Source organism: Triticum urartu, chromosome 2A, assembly GCF_056163025.1.
Source record: "Triticum urartu cultivar PI428250 chromosome 2A, HENAU_Tu73, whole genome shotgun sequence".
Taxonomy (NCBI): domain Eukaryota; kingdom Viridiplantae; phylum Streptophyta; class Magnoliopsida; order Poales; family Poaceae; genus Triticum; species Triticum urartu.
The window spans coordinates 96,936,636-96,956,736 of record NC_141874.1 but is presented as its reverse complement, the minus strand read 5'-3'; the positions used below and the strand labels follow the sequence as shown (position 1 = coordinate 96,956,736).

The 20,101-nt window shown below is 48.0% G+C and overlaps 2 protein-coding genes and 1 pseudogene across 4 annotated transcripts; 2 read left to right on the top strand and 1 right to left on the bottom strand.

Annotated features, from left to right (window-relative positions):
• Window positions 1–5,195: 5,195 nt before the first annotated feature.
• LOC125536003 (putative carboxylesterase 18 pseudogene) lies at window positions 5,196–6,717 on the bottom strand (annotated as a pseudogene).
• Window positions 6,718–8,078: 1,361 nt separating this feature from the next.
• LOC125536002 (zinc transporter 8) lies at window positions 8,079–10,723 on the top strand. The gene is made up of 3 exons (XM_048699085.2): window positions 8,079–8,945; window positions 9,028–9,177; window positions 10,164–10,723. The coding sequence occupies exons 1-3, from the start codon at window positions 8,259–8,261 to the stop codon at window positions 10,467–10,469; spliced, it is 1,143 nt and encodes a 380-aa protein (XP_048555042.2). The 5' UTR covers window positions 8,079–8,258; the 3' UTR covers window positions 10,470–10,723.
• Window positions 10,724–14,979: 4,256 nt separating this feature from the next.
• Window positions 14,980–18,512, top strand: LOC125536000 (putative carboxylesterase 18). Of its 3 annotated transcripts, none has more exons than XM_087543352.1 (2): window positions 14,980–15,550; window positions 17,794–18,512. In XM_087543352.1, the coding sequence occupies exons 1-2, from the start codon at window positions 15,062–15,064 to the stop codon at window positions 18,340–18,342; spliced, it is 1,038 nt and encodes a 345-aa protein (XP_087399478.1). In that variant the 5' UTR covers window positions 14,980–15,061; the 3' UTR covers window positions 18,343–18,512. The 3 variants fall into 3 exon arrangements, with proteins under 3 accessions (XP_087399478.1, XP_087399477.1, XP_048555040.2); XM_087543351.1 differs by having other exon boundaries at window positions 15,000–15,325; window positions 17,569–18,512; XM_048699083.2 differs by lacking the exon at window positions 14,980–15,550 and having other exon boundaries at window positions 16,807–18,512.
• Window positions 18,513–20,101: the final 1,589 nt, after the last annotated feature.

The following is a 20,101-nucleotide window of genomic DNA, read 5'->3' as shown; positions in this document are numbered from 1 at the left end:
ACGACTACTTCCTCTACGTTGTGTCAACGCTTCCGCAGTCGGTCTGCGTGGGTACGTAGACAACACTCTCCCCTCTCGTTGCTATGCATCACCATGATCTTGTGTGTGCGTAGGAAATTTTTTGAAATTACTACGAAACCCAACACATGGGACCCGCACACCGGTTATCCCCGTTCCTCCTTATCTTCTTCCTCGATGCGGATCCTCTTGTATCCATTGTTTTTCTCATTATCATGGTTGAGGTCATCCCTTCAGCATCGATATCCTTAAATCCCCCATGACTTCCTCTCATGAATAGGCCGACGACCTCCCTCATCCTTTCTCTATCACTCGCTAATCCCATGGCAACATCTCCTTTACCACGCCAGGGACCTCCCGCATGCATCTCTCGCAAATCCCCATGGCCCCCTCAGGTGGAGGACCTGTGCTGCAAAAAGCCGTGGAAAAGTTGCGTCCGGCACCTTCGGAACCTACACCAACACCTGTAGAAGCTGCAATGCGTGGAGGTGAGGTCCTGGCGAAACCGGTGAGATGTTGAAACCGACCGTCGACAAGATTCAACAGCTGTTAAGTTTGGCTGGAACATGTGCTCATGTTTGTTGTGTAGGTAGACCACGTGACGTAGATGCTACAGCCGATGACGTTATTTGTTGGAACCATTGGCAAGTTTTGCTGGACCTGATGCTTGGCAGACCCCGCAACGTGAATGCTATAACCGGCAAAGCAATTTGCTAGAATCAGCGGCAAAAATTGGTAGACGGGTAATTTGGGCAACTGCGACGACATGAGGGTCCCCGGCGAGCCGTCAGAGTCAAATGCCCCTCAGTGTGCCATGGTCAACATTTTTCTTCCTCGAACCAGCTCTGCGGCAGGAGCTGCACCCGGGGGTGATGGCAAGCTGCAACATGGTGACACCGTGCTACAAGCCAGGAGAGATCGACGGCGACCACCAGGGGTGGTTCAATGATGTCGACATGATGCTCCAAGGTAGCCGATGGTGTTGCAAGGGGAAAGAGCTATGGTGCGATGTGTCGATTCCCGTCCCTCCACGAATCGCCCATGGTGAGCTGCAATGAGCGGACCAGTGCTTCATGTAGGGGCAGAAGAAAAACTTAAATCGAATGGCTATTAGCATCCAGATCAAACGGTAGTGCGTAAATCGGATGACCCGGCAACTGCAGCGCCGCGAATTTGGGCTAGTCGACCGACGCCTAGCTGCCACCAAACCTGAAGTTCGTAAATGTGCTATCACATCTTGATTAAACATTAACTGAGTTTTTGGTATAAAAAGGTGAAAGTTTGTTCATCATTTTAGCCAAATATAGTAGTATTTATATAGTATGGTAACCCATTTCTTGGGATCGATTGTAGTCAATGGCCCATCCTGTTGATCTACGCCTCTACTGATGAAGCTTCGATAATACACTTTTTTCTCAAAGTTCTAGGGAGCAGAAGCATTTCCATGTTTGCTTCCCTTTAGTGAAGCTGAAGGTAATGGCCTGTCGTTCAATATTCAAACACCTGAAGTTTTTCATGCCCACAAATACCCGATGATATTCTTATTTTCATACAAAAGGATTTAAAATTTAGACCAAATTTACACCATTTTCTAATTGTTGTCACATTTGAGACAAACCAAACTAATACTGAAAACACATATGATATTATTATTTTAAACAACACATATGAAATTATGAACTGATTTAGACCATTTTTTATAAGCAAATGTAAAATAGAGCCATATGCTATCATATTGTTGAAAGAACACTTTCTGGAAATCAAAATGAAATGAAATAATCATACATTAGTCTCCACGAGTCTCACATATATAGACCATCTCATATATCCCAATATCGGTCAAATAATGAGATCATCGTCAAGATACATCTTCCTGATTACAGTGCAAAGTAATGCTATACCACAAATGGTTGTAAATCAACAGTAATTATGTATAAGCATGCATGAGATCAATACTCAGGTTGTAGTAGAAATTAGTGATAAACCAATAAATAAAATATGTATACGCATGTAAGAAATTTAGAAGTGCATCTAAGCATAACATGTGCAGGTCACATACCAATAATATAGACATAGTTAGCGTCGGAGGAACCCACGAGATCTTTAACCAACAGAAAGAAGCTACCCTCATCCTCTAGCCGGCTGTCATCCTATAACCAGCACTCCATCATGAATATCAATGCTTCCTTTCATATCCTTCCCAAACCTTACTCTTTCACATTTTCTTGTAATGATTCCTTCGAACAAATATCTAACCACACATGCTTTTGCCAGTACTGCTCGCATCATGTTCTCCTGGAATCCATTTATGTAGGTCAAAATGTTCCATTACCAAAAAAACTGGACACTGAAGATTTGCAATACCAGTGTCATACTAATTACTGACATTCATGTGGGATTGGAAGAAAATTCAAATTGCCTTTATTTTTTAGACAAGGGTAATTCAAATTACCTAAATAGTCCCAGTAGACGCAGTGACCACAGTTCACGATGTAGCGTATATGTGTATTGGGCCTTTGGTGCACGAGTGCGTCGGTTGGGGCCTCACATGCTGCCCAGCACAGTCCTGCACTAACGAACTTTTGATGTTTCCCTCCTCCAAGGTTGTGAACATGAGTCCAAGTTTTTTGTTCTTCGACCACCAATCAAGTTTAGAGCTGGTCCAACAATTTCATGTTGAGATCTGAATAGAAAAAGACATGATGCCATATGAGAAATATCATGGCCACCAAAGTGTAGCGCTTATGAGTTCATGAAACCACTTTGGTGAAGGAAAAGAAGAAGAAGAATACTGCGTATACATAAGAATAATGCTTATGAGTACATGAAGTAGCAAACATAATTCAAACAACTACAGTCATGCTTAGAATTAGGGAGCCAAGATGACTTCAAGAATAAAAGCAACAATTAACTGAACAGTGCTCACATTAGTGGTGTTGTCCTGTGTTATGGATGAGCTGTGGAAAGGGATAGGTGTTGCAAGCGTCAGCTAGAGGCGGACGTAAGTGAAGGGCACCATGGCAGCAAAACATGGGCTGAGAGGACGAGCGCATGCCACTGCCTCATCGCTGATCTCAGGCATCCCTAATTTCTCCATTACACAACCAGGGATAAGTTATGTCAAATTACATATCACTTTGGCTGGGAGTTGGTGTCACCATGGCTTGTCCAAATCAAGCGCTTACTTCTTTTGGATTGGAAAGACAACAAACTGAAGAATTAGTGCAGCATCACCCTACAAATCAAACATGTTTCTTGTTTCTTCGTGCAACATCAGCTCTGCAAATCAAACATGTCAGCAGTAGATAATCTATCAGGATGGAGGCCCCTCGTCATTGGTGACATTGTCCCAGCCACAAAACTTCTCCAACAAAACAGCTCCATCTGACAGCAGCAATTGGGTTCACAAAACCAACATAAAAAATCAGTTCTGAATTGATAAAGTAAATGATAGCTAAAATTTATACCGGGTCATAGGAGAATTCACACAGTTTGGCAAATATACAGGCTATAGTACATACACAAAATAACAGCTCTAGGCATAATAAACTTGCAACTTCTGTTGAACACCAAGAACAAGAAAGAAGCATACAACTTCATCCATTCACCATTGCATCCAGTTGTTCCCTTCAAACCTCCAAGAGTGATGGCGGCACCGGCATGAACACACCTGCACCAGTTCACCGAACCAATGAACCAAATCAATTGTTCACACTGTGTTATGATGAACAAATTCTAAGACATCACATCACTGTAGCAGTCCAAATAAATCGATACATTAGCTTTGAACAAATATTGACATAGATCGAGTTTCTAGTTCAGGGTTGTACGTGCACAAGTCTTACTTATTGCCTCACGCAGCGGTCTGCATTGATCCCATTGACGGATTGACTGCTGCCATGAACTGCTGCTGATGAGTTTGATTTGGGCGACGGCTGGCCAGGAAGTCCCATGGAAGAGAGATATAAGGGAGAGACAAAGCGTATATGCATGAAATAGATTACTTTACATCGCGACAGTGGCGGACACCCAGCTGACGGCAAGTTGGTAAGGCAAATAAAAATTAAGGCGCTCTAACCGGAACAGAGGAGAGTGGAGCGACCATTACCAGATGGAAGAAGATGCACACACAAGGGGAGAGGAAGAGCGGCATGGCAGAGTAACCCACCGACGGCCGTGCCTCCAGTCTGCCTCCCCCGCGCCCCTCAGTTCGTCTCCACCGCACTCGCTCGAGGGCGCGATCACGCAGCCGTGCCACTGTCTTGCTTCGACGCCGCCGCACGTCATTCCTAGAGAGACCAAGATGGGAGAGATGAGCAGGCTCGGGTAGAGGGAAAAATCTGTACCTCACGCCCGTCTTCCACCATCATCCTAAGCCCGCCGCCGATGCTGCCCTGAGCGCCACTGTTTCATCTATCTAGACGCCACAGGAGAAAAACGTGATGGGAAGGGCTCATAGGGTTTGGCTGTCGTGGGTGAGAAGGATATGATCTGGGATTGATCGTCCGTGGCTATACAAGGAAGATTAAAGTGTCTAAAAAAGGAAGATTACAAAAGCAGGAAGGTAGGGAATCGGTCTGCCAACAAAATTGATCGACCAGGTGGACTTCAAAAGGGGAGAAAAAAACATGTGGGGTCGATGGGAGGGGAGGTCGAACGAACAAACCAACGACGTACGGACTGCTCCTTTAGGAGTAGACATATGGATGATTATTGTATTATGTTTGATTTGAATAATTAAGTTTTGCTTTCGATTGTTGTATTATGTTGGATTTGATATTTACGGACCGATGAGATGCGGGATGCAGCGGTGCAAAGAGCAGACCCCGCAAAGCCGACACGTAAAAAAGTATATTCTGCGAATATTTTTTTTTATGAACCGTTTAAGGGGTCTGCATCTGTGACCATCTAAGCCGGCCCACAAAAACGATTTTGCGCGAACTGCAAACGTGTTTTACGGATCGACGGGATGCGGGGTCTGTTAGAGTTGCTCTAAGCTGATCTTTTCCCTGGAGCGGGATAAGTGACGCTACATCTTCGTGGCCTCTCGTTTTCGAGCATTTCCCTTCCATGCCAGGCTTCTGTACATTGTTGACACGCGTGTTCGATAGTGAAATGAAAAAAAATGGTTGCAGTTCAGGCGCCCTCGCACTGCGTGTGAACACCGTTTCTTAAAAAAAAAAAATCTCCTGTTGAGAGGGATTGCATTGCACCATCGTGTGGTCCGCGCTCGATACCGGCAGAACACGGGTGGCCTGTTCTCCCCCCGTCCCACGTGCACCGACGACCTCGTGCTCCATGCGGCGCACACGCACGGACACCTCACGGCTCACACGGCAGTTCGTCTCAATCGACTTCAGATCCAAAGCTTCCAATTCAATTATCCAAAACGCAATTGATCGCTATAGGCATCACACAGGGATTAAGTTCAAATTATACCCCTCGCATCACGCAGATCTTCTCAAGCATCGGGGCGATGAGTGGGCGCGTTGGTCCCGATGAACGCCCTGATCTCCTCCACGAGCCTGCCGGAGTCGGGGAGCTCCGGGAAGCAGTAGAAGGCGTGGATGGCGTCCGGGAACTCGAGCACCTTGACCGCCTTCCCCTTCCGCCGCAGCATGGCGCCGTACCGCCGCTGCCAGTCCTGCAGCGGGTCCAGCCCGCCGACGGCCACCATCGCCGGCGGGAACGCCTCCGCCAGCTCGGGCTCCGGGCCCGCCTCGCCCGTCACGTGCGCCGCCGGGTGGTTCCGGTCCGCCCCCTCCGGCAGGAACGCCCTCCACGCCCAGTCGGAGCGCCGCATGTTCACCACCGGCGCCACGCCCTCCAGCCTCAGCTCCGCCTCCGTGCGCTCCTCGCCGCCGAAGTACGGCTGCAGGAGGATGATGCCGGCGAGGCGGACGGGGCTGCCGGGGGGAGGCGCGTCCGTCCACCGCTGGGCGACGTGGTGGACGATGTTGCCCCCCGCGCTGTCCCCGCCGAGGAAGCAGCGGGAGAGGTCGACCGGGACGGAGGCGTCCGCGGGGAGGCCGCCGGTGGCGCCGAGGTAGCGGAGCACGTCCACGCAGTCGTCGTAGGCGGCCGGGTGGCGGTGCTCGGGCGCGAGGCGGTAGTTCACGGACACGACGACGGCGCCCAGCTCGCGGCAGAAGCGGCGGCACATGCCGTCGATGGGCGTGGAGGCCGCGGAGAGCAGCGTGAAGCCGCCGCCGTGGAAGTAGACGAGGACGGGGAGCGGGGTCCGCCCGGCCGCCTCCGCCGCGGGGGAGTAGACGCGCGCCCAGAGGTTCCGGGAGGCGTCGACGGTGACGTCGGCGGAGCGGACGCCGTGCGCGTCCGGGCGCGGCCTCGCGGGCGATTGCCGGTCGCCGAAGGAGAAGAGGAAGCGGTTGACGGTCCCGTCGCGGCGCTGCGCGATGTCGTTGGCGGTGACGAGCGCGAACAGCTGGAGCCTCACCGACCACGGCAGCGCCGGCGGCGACGGCCGCGCGCTCTTGTCGCCGGCGCCTGTTTCTTGGTTCTTCGTCGTGGCCTCCATGTCTCAGTCTCACTCCTCCCGTGTTGAATTGTGTGGCAGACTGAACTGAAGGAGCCCAGCGCTGCGAGTAGCCGAGTACTCCCGTTTATATGGACTTGAATGCATTGCAAGCAATAATAAAGCTTTTTCCAAAGTGGCTGTTGAGACTGTGACAGAAGCAGTGCATGGCACACGAGAGAATGGAGAAATTATTTGTTTGAAAGTGACACGCAGTCTGAGCTTGCACTTGTATACGGCGGATCAAAAGATATTCAAGAATAAAGCTTTTTCAACGGAAAATATTTGTGTACAGTACTCAAGATCATGTGTCCCACCTTCCTCCTGGACCCAAGCTCGCTAGATCCAGCTACCCACGCCTATTATCAGCATGGGATGGCTCGCTCTATAGGGGAGATCCCCGACTGATGGTCTCAGATGGTGGGTGCATATGGTCAGTGGCGGAGCTAGACGGGCATGTCGACGATGAGGGGCACAACAACATGTGGCGAGGCTACTTTTGGGCGGTCGCGCTTGAACCTTCATCTAGATGTGTCATTGTTAGCCTTGCGTGATGGGCTTGATGGCTAGGCTCTGTGACAAGGTGTGTTGGAGGTTCCAAGTGACAGCTTAGTGCTTCGGCGTCGGGGTCGGCGGCGGCTTGTAGTGCCTCAAGATCGGTACTATCCAGATCACAACAGTTCCCTATGATTCCATAGTGGGTCAGCCCTTAGAAAGCTTCTTTTTCCATCGATTTTTGGAACCTTCTAAATCGTGTCCCTAGTTTGGACGCACGACGCTACAAAATTGATACAAGCTGGACGTGCGACGGTGCAATGCCGAAATTACAATGTTGCGAGGCATGCCAATAAATATTGCAACAAGGACGCGCAATGCTACAAGGCTAGTCGTAGCAGGTTCAAGGCTGATAGCAATGCTGCAACGAGCATCTTCGTCGGCGAGTGCAACTTACAACAGAGAGATATGGATACCATTTTGTTCAAACAATAAGAAAAATGTTTGATTACATGCATATTTAAATGTTATAAGGACAAAGTAGTAGGAGAGAAAAATTGTTGAGATTTTTTTTTGAGAAAAATTGTTGAGATGGTGTTGAAAAATGTTGCCGCAGCGAGGTAGAAACGCCATAATGTGCCATTTTAGAGGGTCGCTTCTATGGTTCTAGTGGGCTGGGCTGTCTCATCAGAACGACTAGAAAGCCCTACAAACCGGCCCGGCCCACACTCATATAACAGGGTCGAGCCCGCCACGTGACGCCGCGTCCGCCATCAAATAACCACCATAGTCCAAGACAACTACGAACCGCGTACCGAAATTACCTCATTGGACGGCAGAGTGTCGTCATCGTGAGTAATTTCCCCGATAATAAACGCCCAAGTAAATCAGGAAAACAATCTGCTTCCCTAATTAGCACATCATCCAACGGTCAAATCGAGCTCGCCTATATCGCGGGCGGCGTATATTCACATGCATGTCGTCACCTTGTGCCAGAGACAGCCGTTTTCACCTCAACCGATCGCCTATGTAATTGACTACTATAAACCCTAATCAATGGCGATTCCTGGCTACAGCAGAGCTGTTCCTCACTTCCTCCCTCTATATAAACCCCCTGCAACCACCGTAGTCCGTAGCTAGCTCCGAAGCTCTTCCGTCCGTTTCTTGGTCTCTTCTCCCTCGCGCCATCGCCCACCCGACAGCCTAAGCCATGAAGCGGGGCGCCGCTGTCCTGCTCGCCGCCGTCGTGGCGCTGCTCCTGATCTCGGCCGTGCGGGGCGAGGACGAGTGCGGGTCGCCGGAGTCGGCGGCGCGCGACCGCGCGCGGGCGAGGCCTCTCAAGATCGCGGCCTTCTTCTCCATCCTCATCTGCGGGGCTATGGGTTGCTCCCTGCCCGTGCTGGGGCGACACGTGCCCGCGCTCCGGCCCGACGGCGACGTCTTCTTCCTGGTCAAGGCGTTCGCGGCGGGGGTAATCCTCGCCACGGGGTTCATCCACATCCTCCCCGACGCGTTCGAGAACCTCACGTCGGACTGCCTGCCCGCCGCCGGGCCGTGGAAGGACTTCCCGTTCGCCGGGTTGGGAGCCATGGTCGGCGCCATCGGCACGCTCGTGGTCGACACCCTCGCCACGGGGTACTTCACGCGCGCCCACTTGAACAAGGACCGAGCCCACGGCAGCAGCGCCGCCGTGGTGGACGAGGAGAAACAGGCTGCTGCCGCCGCCGCCGCCAGCGAGTTAGCGCGCCACTACCACGACGACGGGGAGCACGAGGGACATGTTCACTTGCACACGCACGCGACCCATGGCCACACCCACGGGTCGGCGGCGCTCGTCGCGGCCGTTGGCGGCGCCGAGGACGAAAAGGACACGATCCGGCATCGCGTAATCTCTCAGGTTGGTTAGAGAAATTAACAGATTCTTGTATCCTGTTTTTAGTAATCTATTTTTGACAATAATTAACGATGTTGTATTGTAGGTTCTTGAGCTGGGTATTGTGGTGCACTCGGTGATCATCGGCATCTCCCTCGGCGCGTCTCAGGACCCGGAAACAATCAAACCTCTCGTCGTCGCCTTGAGCTTCCACCAGATGTTCGAAGGAATGGGCCTTGGTGGCTGCATAGTTCAGGTATACACACCCGCACTCCCTTCATTTATACTCCCTTCGTCTCATAATATAAAACGTTTTTCGATACTAGTGTAGTGTCAAAAAAACATCTTACATTATGGGACGGAGGGATTAATTATTGCCGTGCACATGCGTGTTGGTTTTTATAGTTGCGAGCTTTGTCACAATTTCTTAAAAAAAACTCGCCGATTACAATGTAAACACACTATCACACACACACACACGCACACAACACCTAGGGAAGATCAGGTCGAAGCTGCGGAGTACAACTAATAATCAGAGTTCTTCCAAAATAGTGAAGTTATAATTAATACCAAAAGAGAGCAATACATATAGACAAAATATCTGCCGGTAATCCCAAATTATACATCTTGATCAAAACCAAGCATATTTGACCAGTCACTCGTGGAGCAAAGGTACTCTACTCTCTCTTTTTTTGAACACAAAGGTGCTACTCTACTTGACTTGCTTGCCTATTTCTAAAAGAATAGAACAATAGGCCGAGTCTTTCCATGTATGAACTTTTTAACGGATGGCTGTATATGCATAACTGAAACTTTGCATGTATGGTCTCCATCAAAAGTGGAAACGCCCATGTAAACAAACACTGGCTAGAACTTGTGCTTCACAAAGGGTGGAATTCTACGATGCTCTTCCGTGTAAAGTTCTAGCTAGAGAACCATATATACACGCATATCTAGATAATATATGTCTGGTAGTCATGAGAGAGGAGAAAGTAGAGCAGAGCACTTCGGGTGGCCTGCAGAACAAAGCAAATGAATCAGTAACTGCATATGTCATCAGATGTTTGAGAACAAAAAATTGACCCACTTTAACAACTCCAAGGAATCCCCTGCTAGTTTTCACCCACTCATTTTAACCAGAAAATAATATCCTCTCAAGACCACGATTAATCATTAGCACCATTCCATCGATAACCTGGTATGTCCGAATTTTGTCCTCATTATTTTCTGACGATGATGCAGGCAAAGTTCAAGGCTAGGTCCATTGTGACCATGATCCTCTTCTTCTGCCTGACAACGCCGGTGGGCATCGCCATCGGCTTCGGCATATCGCGAGTGTACAACGAGAACAGCCCGACGGCGCTGGTGGTGGAGGGCAGCCTCAACTCCGTGGCAGCGGGGATCCTCGTCTACATGGCCCTCGTCGACCTCCTCGCCGAGGACTTCATGAACCCAAAGGTGCAGAGCAGGGGGAAGCTGCAACTCGGTATCAATGTCTCCATGTTGGTCGGTGCAGGCCTCATGTCCATGCTCGCCAAATGGGCCTAGCCGGAAGCCAGAAACATGAAACAGTTTTGCTCCATGACATGAGTCCAGGATATATATATAGATTTACGTATATTGGATCATCGAGGCTGAAACGATGTAAGCTTGGCACATATTCTTCATCTACCCAAACTGGTAATGCCAACCCAGTAGTGTAGGCATCTAAGCAAACCAGTAATGTTGGTTTTGGACCAAGAGTTTGGGAGGTACGAAAAGTGTGTGTGCTTATCACAAGGGAAATCTACATTATGTCGTCACCTTTGACAAGCCTTTCAAATAAAACCGTTGCAAATAATTTCTTCAAATAAATGATAATTAACAGCAATTACGCCATCCACAAGCCTAGCAAATAAACAGCTAGAGGGATCATCGTCCCAAATACAAGAAATATGATTGATAAAGTAAGAGTTAGGCCATTAGCCTCACATGGACAATGCTTGAATTCCACCTTCCCTAATTGATGTAACCGAATCCACGATTTCTGCAGACACGGCAGCTACAGGATCCCACCACTGAGATTGTCCCATACAGAAATTAACGATCTCCAGACAATCAAACTCCACTACGACTTCATGAATACGAAGAGAGGAAACCATGGCAAGGCCATCTTTTGTCACAAGTGTCCATGGTTGTTACATTAGCCATGGACTACATATGGAGTAAAATGAGTGAATCCGCACTTCAAATTATGTCTATATATATCTGAATGTAGTCTGTATTGAAATCTCTAAAAATATTTATATTTAGGAACAGAGGGATATAGTACTATGATTCCATGACTCTAGCACAAAGAGAATTGGGTCGATTAACAAGTATACATTTCCTGCAAAAAAAAAAGATTAACAAGTATACATGCTTATTTGGCAAGCATTGCAAGGTCAAAAGAGTGTAAGTCACGAAATCCCATGCTCCCATTTTTTCAGCACACTTTCACCAGGCGTACCAATGCATTTCCTTCTCATCTCTATCATCACCCCACTAGAAACCTGCAATAGTATTCATTATGTCCTTGCAGAGGCCCTTAGTAATTTTAAACACTAACATTGCATAGACCATAATGCATTGGCCACAGTCTTAATTAGGATTTCCTTTCCACCTAGCGATAGGTGTTTTTCCTTCCAACCCCTAATTCTTTTCAAAAAGTGTTTATAAAAGTCACACCTATCCGCCCCCACAATGCAGGCAAACAAGTACTTATCTGATAAAGCCTCATTATCAATATGCAGTTCATTGCAGATCTCCGTCTTTAGCATGACATTTGTGTTTGGGATAAAGAAGATATTTGATTTACCTCTACTCACCAATTGTCCTGATTTTGCACAATAAGAAACAAGAACATGTTGCAAGGAAGTTGAATTTAACATAACCAATGTCATAGGAAACAAGGTCATCGGTCAATAAAAGGTGTCAAACTGATGGTCCATTTCTGCACACCTTAATCTCATCAACGCCACCAACTTGTTTTGCATGTGACATCATACTTGATAAGGCATCAACACATAACGGGAGTAAATATGTGATAGATGACCCCCTTGATGAATGCCCCTCGTCACCTCGTGGGTGTAAAACTATCCGTCTCCAAAGAGTTATATCATACTGTATATCTAACCAAACTAACATAATTCATAACCAAGTTAATCCCAACTTGGCCATCATAATCTTCAAGAACATCACTCAGTTCTGCCGTACGCCTTATACATATCCAACTTAACCGCACAAAGACCATATAATCCATCCTTTCTACCTTTCTATTTTCGATTCGCTAGACGAACCCATGTGCCACCAGTACGTTATCAATGATCAATCTGCCAGGTACAAAGACACTTTGAGTTGGAGAAATGATTTATGAAGAATTGACTTCCATTGGGACACCAATATCTTGGATATAATCTTATAAATAACATTGTAAAAACTTATTGACCTAAATTATGTAACCACCTCATGATTATCAGTTTTCAAGATTGCAACAACCGCAGTATTATTCCGCTCCTCCTAAATCACCCTCATGTTAAGAGCGTACAATAGTTCCTGTGTAATTTCTTCTCCAAAAAATATGCCAATAGTTCTTTTATAAAAAATAGCATGTAGTCCATCTCGCCCCGGTGCTTTGAGATCCTTAATACTATCAACAACTATTTTTCACATCCTTCGTTGTGCAAGGAGATAACAGCATATCATTCATCTCAGGGCGCGGTGACATGCGTGTGCAGCTTAACTAGCAGGTCCGGGTCTGTTACATGAACTTCCGACGAAAACGGGTTAATGAAACAATCAAGAATCATAGGGTTAGCGCATCAGTACCTTCAAGCCAAGTGCCATGATTATTCTTGAGAAGAGTAATTATATTTCTTTTTCTACTCGCCAACGCAAACTCGTGAAAGAATTCCGTATTTATGTCTCTGTTTTCAACCAATTTATCCGCGATCAATAGGGCCAGTGAATTTCTTCTAATTCCAAAAATTATTCAACAAGCCCAGCCACTTCTTTTTTCATAATTTCTGTCTCACCACGCATAGGTGCTTGCATAACTTCCCCAAGGTCCTTTTAGGCGTTTCCTTTACCTCCCAGACTGAGCCGATCAACCAAATGCTTTTTTTAGGGATTCAACCAAATGCTACTCGGCTCTGGCTTTAGTTCATTTCGCAAACCAGCATACACTAGTCGTACGTAATGAGCCAGCCCATGTAGAGGGTCGCTCCTTTGTTTTTCTTTTCTGGTTTTCTGTTAGTTTTTTCTTTTTCCTTTTTCTTTTTCTTTTCTTGCTGCGCAATTTTTTTCCAAATGTATGAAAATTTTCAAATACGTGAACTTTGTTCGAATTTACATTTTCCCCTGAATGCATAGACTATTTTCAAATTCACAAATGATTTCAAATTCTTGAACTTTTCTCAAAGCCATGAGATTTTTCAAATTTATGAACTTTTTTCAAACCCACAAACTTTTAATGAATTCGTGAACGTTCAGTAAATTTGTGAACATTTTTTTAGTTGGCAAACATTTTTCACACTCATGAACATTTTACAAAACTCTTGAACATTTTTCAAATCCATGAACCTTTTCTGATCCGTGAACTTTTTCAAATGCATGAATATATTCAAATCCACACATGTTTGTCATATTTATGAATGTTTTTAAATTCCTACCTTTTCACAATCATAGAACTCCTTTGCAGAACTGCTATTTTTTGAAATTATGATTTTTTTTCTTATTGTGTATTTTTTTGCAAATCTATTTTTTTCAAATCCAAGTCTTGAATAAAATGTTTTTAATAATTATTCAGATCCTTTTTTTTTACAAAAGTGCATCACTGACCGGTCAAACGGTTGACAGTTCAGCCATCGACGGAGCGAACCAACCCCAATCCGTATCTGGCGTCCTTTGCGGCACTTATAGGCTTAACTGCAAATGGCGGACACCCCTCCGAATGCAATGGGTCGGCAAATGTAACATTGTTTGTCTTTCTTTTCACGAACGGCTTTTTACATCAACTGGTTTTGGGGAAGCTTCTAGAAGCTTCCAGCCAGTTTTGTGTAGCTTCTAGAATCTTCCAACCAGTTTTCCTTTTTCTTTTTTTGGACCGGTTTTGTTTGCTTTATTCTCTTTTCTTTATTACTTTTTTCTATTTTTAATGAAATTTTCTAAAATTCATAAACATTTCTTGAATTAGTGAACCTTTTTCAAAACCCGTGATTTATTTTCAAAACCTGAACTTTTTTAGAATCCGTGAACTTTTTCGGACACATGAATGTTTTCAAAATTATAAACTTTTTTAAAATATTGAACTTTGTAAAAATCCATGAACATTTTTTAAACTCATGTTTTCTTAAAAAAAATACAAACTTTGTTTTGAAGATTGTAACCTTTCTTTCAAACTCACAAAGTTTTTTTCAAAGCCAACATTTATTTCTTGAATATTTTTGAATCCATCAACTATTTTCAAACCCATGAACATTTTTTAAATTCGCAAAAAAATCAAAATTCGTGAACTTTTGCAAATTCGCCAACAAATATTCAAAGTCGTTAAAAAAATCGGTGAACTTTCCCAATTTTGGGTTTTCTCAGATTGTTTATTCGAGAAGAATCAATGGATGTATAAAGTTCAAGAAGCGAATACGTGAATTACTTTTTCTGATTTTTTTCAGACTTTTCCAGTCAGTGAACGTTTTTTTAAACACTGGAAAGCCACAAGATAGATTTGTGCAACGTGCATTGCATGTCCGGTTCAGGACTAGTGGTCGTTAATCATCGTCCCTGGTTCTCCACGCGGTCGACTTCGACCGGCGGCGTGTCAGCGGCGACGCCGGCTGTACGCGCCCGTTTCGATCATTCATATTGGGGAGCCGAAATGAGGCGGGTGGAGAGCGACACGTCACTGCAGACGCTCTGCTTCACACGATGATCATCCTCAAACCATCGTCGGCGACATACATTGTCCGCGATCCGGATTGCAGTCACCCTCATGGATGTATACTTGTCGGAGTAGGTAGGTGCCAAAATCTTCTTTCATTGCTTCAGCATTTGCGTTATTCTCTCGTGCGCACAACGGAGAAAGAGCAGCTAGACGGAGGCGGCCAAGTAGAAGAGCCAAGAAACTGATGGCGGGAGCCGAGAGCGCGCGGCCGGCGCCTCCGGTGCTGCCGTGGACGGTGCGGCTCCAGGTGCTCGCGCTCGGGGCCTTCTGCGACCTCTCGCAGCGCCGCGACGGCACCGTGAACCGCTTCCTCTTCTCCCTCGCCGACCGCCTGACCCCGGCGAGGCCGCGCCCGAACGCGCTCGGCGTCCGCTCTGCCGACGTCGTCGTCGACGCCCACAGAAACCTCTGGGCGCGCGTCTTCTCCACGTCCGCGGGTAAACCCGAGGCGGCGCCGCTCCCGGTCGTCGTGTACTGTCACGGTGGCGGCTTCGCGCTGCTCTCCGCTGCGTCCGCGCCCCTGGACGCGATGTGCCGCCGCTTCTGCCGCGAGCTGGGCGCCGTGGTCGTCTCCGTCAACTACCGCCTGGCGCCCGAGCACCGCTACCCCGCTGCCTACGATGACTGCGCGGACGTGCTCAGCTACCTTGGCACCGCTGGCCTCCCTGCCGACATCGGAACATTTTCTCCTTTTCTCCTTTTCTCCTTTTATTCTCTTTTCGCCTTTTATTCTCTTTAGTTCGCGGAACATTTTATTTTCTTGTTCTTTTTCGTAAATGATCAATTTTTTTAAAAAAATGATGAACTTTTAAAATTCAATGAACTTGATTTCAAAAACGATGAACTTTTTTCAAATTTGATTAGATCGATGAACTTTTTTCCAAATTCGGTGAAATTTTTCCAAAAATGTTCATCAATTTTTTAAAAAGTTCATCAATTTTAAAAATGGTCACCGGATTTGAAAAAATAGTTCATTCATTTGAAAAAAAAGTTCATCGATTTCATAAAAAAATTCATCAACTTTTGAAAAACAGTTCCTTGAACTTGAAAAAAAGTTCATGAATTCAGAAAAACAAAAAAAGTGCATGAACTCAAGAAAAATTCACGAAATGGAAAAAAAAGAAAAAGAACAAAATCGTTCCGAATAAAAAAGAAGAAAAATAAATTAGAAAAAAGAAAAAAAGCGAAAAGACATAAGAAGGAAAAGAGTGAAGAAATGTAACTAAGCACATAAGGTGAAAATCAGTCGACTAATGATTAGACAACCCCTCATGAAAGGAAAATTATTTCCTTCAACTAAACAATCCCAGTTGAGCATCTGCCCCCTTCGTGTCCGTCGGATGGACTATTCATCGGACAGTCAGGAGCTAACCCCTCTAACTAGTCCCTTATCGATCAGGGGCTAGATCCTGCAGCAACTAGGCCTAGGGAGGGCGGCGGTGCGCGCCTACAGGGGCAGACCCCCGCGGTGATGACGACAACCAAATCTCCGCCAGTGATGGACGACCTCGACTCATTCAGGTACGGATGGTAGTGGTAGGACAAGGGTGGTGGTACGCGGCGGTGAGGGTGGTTGTTGGCGGTGGTGGTTGTGCTCCCCCGACGTGCTTCTGCAATGGCGGTAGCAGCAGCGTGCTTCTGTGATAGTGGGAATGGGTGTGATGTTGCTATGTTGAGGTCGGCGGCGGCGCGCTTGATGTAGGCAAAAGACGGCGACATTTTTGCACATTATTTTCAGTTTTAAAATTTTCTGCAACATTACCTATGCTGCAAGAGTTCTTTCACAACATCACCATTGTTGAAAAACAAATGAAGACCGGAAACAAAATTCTAAAACACGACCTATGTAAAAAAATCCAACAACAAACCTATGTTGCAAAGAGAGAAAAAAAAGTGCAACACAATATCTGCTGCGAATATTTCTGCAAGAAGACTTGCAAAGTAGACGAAGACGTTCAACAGCTCGATTGCGTCAGATCCAGTGGCCGCTCAACAGTCTGCAGCCACAAGATAGATTAGTGCAACGTGCGACGCATGTCCGGTTCAGCACCAGTGGTCGTTAATCATCGTCCCTGGTTCTCCACCGGTGGCGTGTCAGCGGCGACGCCGGCTGGACGCGCCCGTTTCGATCATTCATATTGGGGAGCCGAAACGAGGCGGGTGGAGTGAAGTACATATGCAGTAGCCCGCAGCTACACGTCACTGCAGACGCTCTGCTTCACACGATGATCATCTTCAAACCATCGTCGGCGACATACATTGTCCGCGTCGCGATCGGATCGGACACGGATTGCCGTCACCCTCATGGATGTATACTTCCTCCGTCCGGAAATACGAGTAGGTGCCAAAATCTTCTTCCATTGCTTCAGCATTTGCGTCGTTCTCCCGTGTGCACAACGGAGAAAGGGCAGCGAAACGAAGAAATTGATGGCGGGAGCCGAGAGCGCGCGGCCGGCGCCTCCGGTGCGGCCGTGGACGGTGCGGCTCCAGGTGCTCGCGCTCGGGGCCTTCTGCGACCTCTCGCAGCGCCGCGACGGCACAGTGAACCGCTCCCTCTTCTCGCTCGCCGACCGGCAGACCTCGGCGAGGCCGCGCCCGGACGCGCTCGGCGTCCGCTCCGTCGACGTCGTCGTCGACCCCGCAAGGAACCTCTGGGCGCGCGTCTTCTCCCCGTCCGCGGATAACGCTGAGGCCACTCCGCTCCCTGTCCTCGTGTACTTCCACGGCGGCGGCTTCGCGCTGCTCTCCGCGGCGTCCGCGCCCCTGGACGCCATGTGCCGCCGCTTCTGCCGCGAGCTGGGCGCCGTGGTCGTCTCCGTCAACTACCGCCGCGCGCCCGAGCACCGTTACCCCGCCGCCTACGATGACTGCGCGGACGTGCTCAGCTACCTTGCCACCACCGGCCTACCTGCCGACATCGGCGTCCCGGTCGACCTCTCCCGGTGCTTCCTCTTCGGGGACAGCGCCGGCGGCAACATCGCCCACCACGTGGCCCACCGGTGGACCTCGTCCGCCGCTGCTTCCTCCAATAACCCCGTCCGCCTCGCCGGCATCATCCTGCTGCAGATGTACTTCGGCGGCGAGGAGCGCACCGAAGCAGAGCTGAGGCTGGAGGGCGTGGGGCCGGTGGTGAACATGCGCCGCTCGGATTGGTCCTGGAAGGCGTTCCTGCCGGAGGGGGCCGACCGGAACCACCCGGCAGCGCACGTGACTGGCGAGGCGGGCCCGGAGCCCGAGCTGCCGGAGGCGTTCCCGCCGGCGATGGTGGTGATCGGCGGGTTCGACCCGCTGCAAGACTGGCAGCGGCGGTACCCCGCCATGCTGCGGCGGAAGGGGAAGGCGGTGCGGGTGCTGGAGTTTCCGGACGCCATCCATGGCTTCTACATGTTCCCGAAGCTCCCCGACGCCGGGAAGCTCGTCAAGGACGTTAAGAACTTCATGGAAACCACCACGTGCGACCATTAATCCGCTGTGTAGTCGACTCAGCTCGTATGCAGCCTCGCCGGCGAGAGCTCCATCGCGTCGGATGCGAGGGAAATCTCACTTTCGGTATTGCTTGCACGTAGCGTTGCGTGGATGTGCCATTCCTCTTGTTTGCAGGTGCTTCTCCACCGATAATACTACATTTACGTCAAGCTACGAGCAGTTTACGTAAACTGCCTATAAATTATCCCCCCCCCCCCCCCCCCCCTTCTCCAATCCAAACTAGGCACGTTGCTACACCTACGTAATACATCTACTTAATCCTACATAACCCGCCTAACAAATTTGACCTTGCTATACGTACGACAGAATGCCTGTCCAACACTATACAATTAGAGACAATTATAGATAATTAAGTTTGTGGGCCATAGCATTTAGAGATGATATGCTCTTTGGTCGTACTGGTCGGACTAGAAAACCATCGTACGCAGAGCAGTTTCGTAACAAATCCCCCCCCGCCCCCCCAAAAAAAATACTCCCCCTGATTTTTATGGGTGTCGGGCCCCTCCCATCCCTTTTAATTCAATCCTAACTATTCATGTTTTCTGTTACCTAGAAACCATACGTTAGAGCATCTTCAACAACCGCGCTAAGCGCCGCGCGCAAAAAATCTGTTTGCCCCGCGCGCTTCGGCTGGTTTAGCGCGTCCGCCTGCGCTGGCTCCAGCAGCCGCGCTATAATGCAGCACGCGCGCGCCGCTCCAGTAGAGCGCAAAAATACAGCGCGCGCGCCGCACAAACCACATATACATGAGCAAAAATGATCAAACAAACAAAATAAATCAACAATAAATAGTTCAATTTCGTTATCATTACAACTCAAACAAATAGTTTATCGTTCAGTACAACAAATGCAATAAACATAACAAATAGTTCATGAACAATACAATGTCGAATGCAGATATCATCATGCTCTTTGTCGTCCATGCCATGCCCACCACTCTTCAATCAAATCATTCTGAAGTTCATTGTGCGTTGCGGGACGCCGAATGGCATGATAGGAGGCAATAAAACGGGCTACCCTTTCAGCCCTCCGTCCCATTCGCACGGGATATCCCAAGAGCTCATACTGTGAGTAGTCTAAATCTTGGCCACGCTCATTCTCGATGATCATGTTGTGCATGATCACACAAGCGTGCATGATGTACCAAAGCATTTTTTGATCCCAAAATCTAGCCGGTCCTCTCACAATAGCAAATTGGGCTTGCAAAATCCCAAATGCTCTCTCCACATCTTTTCTAGCCGCCGCATGAGCATTGTGGAAGTCAAGATTTTTCTTACCTTCCGGCTTTTTCAACGGCTTCACGAAGGTTTGCCACTTTAGATAGATGCCATCCGCTAGATAATAGCCATAGTTGTACGTACGGCCATTTGCTACAAACTGCACCGGTGGCAACTCGCCGTTTGCAATCTTATTCATCAGTGGTGACCGGTTGACAACATTGATGTCATTCAAAGATCCAGGCATTCCAAAGAATGCATGCCAAATCCAAGTCTCCTGATCGGCCACCTCTTCAAGGATTATAGTGGAACCCTTTTTTGGCCGTGGAATTGCCCATGCCATGCCTTTGGACAATTCTTCCAACTCCAATGCATGCAATCTATTGAGCCAAGCATGCCAGGAAAACCGCGAGCTTTGTTCATCGCCAATAGCCTTGCGACGTCTTCAGCATTGGGAGATCTCAAATACTCCTCGCCAAACACTTGCACAATTCCCACTGCAAAGCGCTTGACACACATGA

Excerpts from the sequence above, each read along its gene's own strand:
- LOC125536002 (XM_048699085.2), top strand. The coding sequence starts at position 8,259 with ATGAAGCGGGGCGCCGCTGTCCTGCTCGCCGCCGTCGTGGCGCTGCTC. Across the intron at positions 8,946-9,027 it reads GGCATCGCGTAATCTCTCAG|GTTCTTGAGCTGGGTATTGT; the intron begins GTTGGTTAGAGA and ends GTTGTATTGTAG. Across the intron at positions 9,178-10,163 it reads TTGGTGGCTGCATAGTTCAG|GCAAAGTTCAAGGCTAGGTC; the intron begins GTATACACACCC and ends ACGATGATGCAG.
- LOC125536000 (XM_048699083.2), top strand. The coding sequence starts at position 17,182 with ATGGATGTATACTTCCTCCGTCCGGAAATACGAGTAGGTGCCAAAATC.